Genomic DNA, 7,056 nt, shown 5'->3' with positions numbered 1-7,056 from the left:
TTTTTTATTGGTCTTATGAAGTATTCTAATTTGTTGAGATAGTGAATTGGTGGGTTTTTGTTAAATGTGAGTCAAAATCATCACAATTAAAAGAACCAAAGACTTAAACTACTTCAGTCTGTGTGCATTGAATTTATTTAATACACGAGTTTCACAATTTGAGTTGAATTACTGAAATAAATTAACTTTTCCACGACATTCTAATTTATTGAAATGTACCTGTATATGACTTTCTTCTTTCAGATGAATCCAGTCGGAGTTATATTAAAAATTGCCGACCTCATATGTCATTCCCCCGGAACTGCTTCCGTTTACAACAGTGAGTGCAAGCTAGATTCAAGTGATTATTACGTTTTGAATATGGATATTTTTCTTACAAATTTTTCTTACAAATTCGCTACAGAAGGCCTTTGTTCACCCCCAGAGCCATGTGAGACTTTTTTTTATGGATGGGCGATTTTTATCTAACTTCTTTTGGACTGAAGCAATGCAACACCCGCTGAGTGGCATTAAACAGCTTGAAAGATCAAATACTATTTTTTATATAACTCCGACTGGATTTGTCTGAAAGAAGAAAGTCATATACACCTAGGAGGCCTCGAGGCCGAGGGTGAGTAAAACGCAGCCTAATTTTCATTTTTGGGTGAACTAACCCTTTAAAGCCAGAAAATTGTGCATATTTCCTTAATGGGGATACTGTAAGCTTTAGAGATGGAGCATTTATTACTGACACTGAGCATCTGACCTAAAATCCTCACAGAGGCCAACATCTGTCCATTTTTTAAAAGACAGAACTGTTAATGCCATTTTTAAGTGGACCACTTTTAATTTCCTCACTAGATAGACAGACAAAATCAGTGTTGGCCATGGGTGTCAGAAATGTATACAATAACAATAAGGCACATACGTTTTAAATTAAAGTACAAGTTGGTGCCAGTGGAGTAAAAAGTAGTAAACTGGTTAAATGTGCCAACAAATTAAAATCATCACCTCTGCTTCCTCTTTTGTAAACTCCAGATTCTTGAGGCTCTGCCAGCCATTCAGTTCCCATTGAAACCTGTCGGATGTCACCTACAGGCAGAGACGTACATCATTTAAGTGTGTATCTGTGTATGTACTGGTGTATTTCAGAGTATCTTTCATCTATCCTCTCGGTGTGTATTATAGTGCACATAGTAGTGCAACGGCAACATACTAAATGGCTGAGATTTGCAGTTTAAAGCCGGAGCTCCCGAGTGGCTTAATTTCCTGTAATGCACTGCGTCTATGTCCGGCTTAAAAAATGGCCATCCAGACATGATGTAAGATGTACATTGTGTAACTTCGCATAAGCAAATACAACAGTTTATTTAATAATATATGAAACAGTGCACAGTTCCATATATTATTTAAAACAGAGAATGCAGTGTTCTGTATGTATAATGTATAGAGACAGTATGTATGTACCATAGTATGTTGTTCTGAATTGAGAGTACCTTATGTATATGAATTAGGACAGTAACAAAGAAGAAAACTGATAATAATTCTTACAGACCAGTCTTTTAAATTCAAACTGAAACATTCTTTTTTTACTTTTTCATTTTTATATTCATTTTCTAACTTAAAATCAGAAAGCTTTTATTTTGGTGGGTTGCTGGTAAGCAAGTATATGTGCTGGCAGTTTTAGCGCTGCCGAGTAAAGCGCGTCAGTGAATGAAATGTCACAGTTTTGCATTTTGCTCTGAAACCGGCAGTGCGTAGCCTAGATTTATGCGTTATATTCGAATGGAAATTTTATACAGTATTACAGTTAGTCGAATTAGTGCATTAACAGCTGTCAACCATGTTGGTACACAAATGAGCGGTCTGAACTTATTTACCCGGTGCATTTTTTATTTTGGTCATGCATGCTCACCTGTACACCACTTTATTTATATGTATTTTTCCTGATTAAATAAATGGAAATTTACAGCAAAGAAAACTAGGGTTTCTCTGCTTCATTTTGAAAATAATGTTACAGTGCAAACAAATGCTCATGGTCCTAAAATAGAGCTAATTTTCTTAATAAAAAATATAATTTCTTATAATAAACTACTTGAGGACATCAATAATAATTACATACAAGTAACTTAATTTAAATTAAGGTTTAAATTAACCATAATTAAAATGTGAAAATCTGTTTACATGTAAATATTATTTATTTATTTTTTCATTCATCTTTTTGCATATTTGTAATGTCCAATTGCATCTTCTTACTGTGAGTTGGGGTCCGGTCTCTGCGTCGCAGTCCGGTATTTCTCCCAGAATCCTCTTCCAGTAGGGGGAAGTACTGACCCCCCAGTACTTCCTGTTCTACATAATACCCCGGAGAATCTGAGCCAAACACACCAAACCCACCCCGATCCAGATCGTCCTCTCTAAATGAGTGAGAACAAGAAAGAAAAAAGGGGAATTACACCGACATGCTAAATGAAACAGTTTTGCATGCATCTTATATTTCATATGTGAATACCTGTGTCCGTAGACAGGGGAAAGTATAAAAACATCATGTCCCCCAGGTGTGTCCACTCCAGGGGAGAGGCCCATTGACCCAAGTGTGCTGGGTGGGGTGGGAGAACCACTGCAAGGACTGGTGGACAGTGGCTGTCAATCAAAAACATGCACAAAATAGCCTCAGTATGAAGCTAATGACACTTTGTTGATGTTATATTAATGCAATATAGAAAAGAATTACAAGAAAATCAGCTATTAAACCATACAAATACCAGACAAGTAAAAAACATTTTTTCAAATATAGTTGTACAGTATGTTAGTCTGGTGCAGTTAGTTTCACTAGAGGGCAGGACAGAGATCGGTCACACACACATCTAAAGACCTTTGACTAATGGAGGACCAAGAAACGATGATAGTGTTGCCCTTAGCAACCATGAGTGCTGCATCAGTCAGTTAGCAATGAGGAAAAGCATAGCAACAAGCAGCAGACAGCAACCCAAGAGACAGGAGAATCATGTACATAAAAACGATTTATCATTAGCAGTTATCAGTGGGCATTGTTTTATTGCACATAAATATTTCAGTACAAATATGTTCTTTTATTCTTTAGTCATTTTATCCAGCTGTTCATTTATAGTGCCATCTCTAGGGGTGAGCGATATACTGATTGACATGATTAATCTGTAGAAATTTGTCAGCCGGGAGAGATTTCCGACTATCGTCTTTATCGCGGTTACAAGCTCACATGATGTTGCTGTGCTACGTGGTCACGAAAGCTTGTCATTTGTAGGGGTGCTCCGATTGATCGGCTACCGATCATTATCGGCCGATAATCACGTTGGGATGATTGATCGGTGGTCTCTAAAAGGCCGATCTCAAAAAAACGATCTCAAGCTGATGACGCTGCCGTGAGAGGTTTGGCACGACATGCAGCGTCACCGTCTCGGTCTCTGTCCGGCGCGGGTGAAATCATTATAATGCTGAAGGTGAGGTACTCACACACTGCAGTACATATGAAAACGAAAATGTAGCAATTGCACCATAAATGCATATAATTAAAGTATACTGTATTTCACAGTCAACACATATGGCTTGTCGGCTAGTTTTAAAGGAAAAGAGCACTTTTAGATAAACAAGGCAATAATAGATGCACTCGTGGAGGTAGGAAAACAAAGTTCTTTATGAACTGCAGGATTGCTTGTAATAAAGATTTCAATGCAAAAGCAAAGGCAGTAGAGCTGACTATTTCTGTCAATGGTAAGTTTGTGATAACGTAAGAAAAGTAGTTTAAATATTTTGCCACTTGCTTGAGCAACTTAATATATAAATCTAGAATTAAAAGCAAAAGTAAAAAGCATTGAATGATGTGTTGCTTATATTTATTGTGTTTAAACATGTCTGAAAGATTGTATTACTGTACTGTGTAAAAAAAGAATTGCAATACTGAAAAAGCATTTTCAGTGACAATGAATGTTTGGATTTGAAATCAAAATAATGGAATGATTATAATGTTGGAATAAATGTTGTGTTTGTGGTAAATAGACACGGATCCGTAGCGGACTCCTGTGTGAAAGCTGCTTCTCCTCTCACAAGAGTCACCTAAGAGGGGAATTTCCCCCATTTTCAAAAATGAAATTCAGGCCCTGAATAAATGTCTAAAAATCCTAATTGAAGTATCACTATAAATAGTTATAAATTATAAAAAGAAGGCTTTAAAAAGATCGGTATCGGTGATCGGTATCGGCAGATACGGCTTTCTGTGATCGGCGATCGGCCTCAAAAATCCTGATCGGAGCACCCCTAGTCGTTTGCATGCATTTTTAAGCATTGCGTTTTAAAAACAAGTAATTTTAAGCCGTTGAAATGCAATCAGCAGCGAAAGAGAACTCATTACGCTATATGCACGTGAAGATGCTGCTCATAGAATGCGTTATTTTTGTCGCTTTATAGGCCTTGAACGGTTAAATGCACACACTTGTATGTGAAAAAAATCCTGTCTCTGCAAGTTAAACACAGTAATTCAGGTCTTAAGTGAAAGCAAACAGCTGAGAAAAAAAACATGTGTGACAGTATATTGGATCCGGGCAGCTCTTAAAGTGACAGCAGTCTAATATTCCTGCTGTCTGTCATTCATGTTAATCAAACAATAAAAGAGAGAAAATCTCTCTTCGGAAAATCGGAGGCGGAGTCAAAAGTAACGATTTTTTAATTATATTATATTATTTTTATATTAATTTAAATAATTATTATCAAACAATTATATTAATTTAGTAACATAAATATATTTTAGTGTTGGCTATATCTTTAGAGTTTTATAATTCATTATTTTCTTGTCGATCCGCCAGTTCACATTTACAACTGCATGTTTTCTGCGTAAAAATAAGTGTCGTTTTTGGCTTTGGTCTAAAATGCAGATTTATTCTTTTCGCCAGGAATATAGCCATTTTCCCGGTAACTGCCGTAAACAAAGCAGCGCAGCACCTGACTTTGAAACTTGCAGCGCTCATATTTAATCATTTAAATAGCCTTTTTGAAGTGTAAGCTATATCTCATTATACATGTAAATATACATTTACATGTATATTTAGTTTTTTTTACTGGAGCACCACCTGAGTCTTCTCCCATTTCTACCAGTGATGATTGTTTCGTTCCCTCGGTACTCCCTGCACAGATATCAATAGCATCACTGGGCTGTAGGTTGCCAAGTTGAGGGGACAAATGGGTTGAAATTTGTATGCGTCGATCGTTTGAGAAAAATTCCTTTCATACAAGATCTGGCAACTGGACAACCTTGGAATTTGTTGTCGTGATTATTCATATAATGAGGTTTGGCCCATACAAATTATGGGAGTTTTACCGGAAGTGAATGTAAATAGCCTACGCCCAGTGGGATTTTTTTTAATAGAAAGATTAAAAATACGGGAAAATATTTAAACGGGCTGATAGCGGGATAGAATGGTAAAATACGGGAGAATCCCGGGAAAAACCGGAGGGTTGACAGGTATGCCTATTGCTTGTAATTAGTTTCAGATTTGTATTTAATCCCTGCCTGTTTACTTGTCTTCATTAAGCTTAAATTTTTTTGTTTTGTTTTTTCATTTAGGCTAGGTATTATTTTTTTGTGATATTAACACTGGTGACAAGAATTAAGATAAATTTTGAAATCAAAAATATCCTATTTAAAGCAAAAATAACTATATTGTGATATATATCCTTACCGTGAAATAAAATTACTCATATCGTGATATATGATTTTGGTCATATTGCCCGTTCCTAGCCGTCTCCATTCAGTAATTCACAAGTGTACAATATATCTTCTCTTTAATTGATTATTTATTCATTCAGGAAGGATTTATAATCCTCTTTCACCATAAGTGGATGTGTAATTATGTCAATAAGCATTATGTCCTTTAGATCACCAATGTGGATTCATTCATGAGTGAAGGTCCACTCCGCTCTGCTGTGTCGTGACTGTGAGGAGAGGACACATGTGCAAGCTTTAACTGTATCTGTCTGATACTTGTATCCAGAGAAACCACGGAACTCTGGCTGCCATGGCAACAAGCTGTACAGAACTCATTCACTGCTCTGAGATGCACTCATACGCACACACTCCATCTTAAACAAACACATTGAACTATCCTGACACACACACACACACACACACCTGCAGGGCAAGTGGTTTCCAGCGGGCGTTCTTCAGCAGTGCAGGGGTGCAGCCCAGAGTGTTCTGTGGCCTCTTCTTCAGTGTGAGGATGACTCCACTCGGATCCTCACGGAGACAGTTGACCAAATTCTTCAACTGCCAGCCCACCTGAAAGATAGAGATGATTTAGAAATAAAAACTAAATATAACTAAATAAATAATGTTAAACTACCCTAGTAAAAAAATATGCCATCATTTATTTAAAATACATTTATTTCATACTAATTATACTTCAAATCCATATTTATTGACGTATCATGTAAGACTTACTGATATAACACTATAATTGGAGTATTTCTTTATTGCACAATGCACATTTCTTAATATTATGTGCGTTTTAAAATGTGTTTTACTATCACTCACTATTAATAAGGATTGTGTGATCTCTGTATAATATCAGTCTTTAAATGCAAGATATTTAAAGGGGTCATATGATGCTTTTTTAAAGATCATTATTTTGTGTATTTGGTGTAACAGAATATGTTGACATGCTTTAATGTTCAAAAAACACATTATTTTTCAAATACTGTACATTATTGTAGGTCCTCTATGCCCCGCCTCTCTCAAACGCTTCGTTTTCTACAAAGTCCCTCCTTCCGACAAGCGCAGTCTGCTCTGATTGGCCAGCTGACCCAGTGCATTGTGATTGGCCGAACACTCATCGGAAATGTAAAGCCCTTTACCATAATCGCAGCTTCAGCTTTCAAAATAAATGTAAAGACAGAGCCCGAAAGGGGAACAGAGTCGCGTGACAGACACAGTGATGAAGCTGGTATGTGTGCAGTACACAAGCCACGGTTAAGACAGCTGACTCCACAGTGATGTGACCCCCCCCCTCTCTCTCTCTCTCTCTCTCTCACACACACACACACACACAC

General features: G+C 36.9%; 1 protein-coding gene across 1 annotated transcript in view; it reads right to left on the bottom strand.

The window, feature by feature from the left end:
- Positions 1-7,056, bottom strand: part of LOC107597246 (connector enhancer of kinase suppressor of ras 2-like) — a 44,651-nt gene that overhangs the window by 11,342 nt on the left and 26,253 nt on the right. The window contains exons 9-12 of the mRNA XM_016288220.1: positions 6,140-6,286; positions 2,492-2,622; positions 2,236-2,396; positions 991-1,071 (exon numbers count right to left, since the gene is read on the bottom strand). Of these exons, the coding sequence (XP_016143706.1) occupies positions 991-1,071; positions 2,236-2,396; positions 2,492-2,622; positions 6,140-6,286 (520 nt within the window). The remainder of the gene's footprint in view (positions 1-990; positions 1,072-2,235; positions 2,397-2,491; positions 2,623-6,139; positions 6,287-7,056) is intronic.

This window comes from Sinocyclocheilus grahami, unplaced genomic scaffold, assembly GCF_001515645.1.
Source record: "Sinocyclocheilus grahami isolate Dianchi unplaced genomic scaffold, SAMN03320097.WGS_v1.1 scaffold230.1, whole genome shotgun sequence".
NCBI lineage: Eukaryota > Metazoa > Chordata > Actinopteri > Cypriniformes > Cyprinidae > Sinocyclocheilus > Sinocyclocheilus grahami.
The sequence above is the reverse complement of the archived record's forward strand: the minus strand, read 5'-3'. Positions and strand labels throughout refer to the sequence as shown.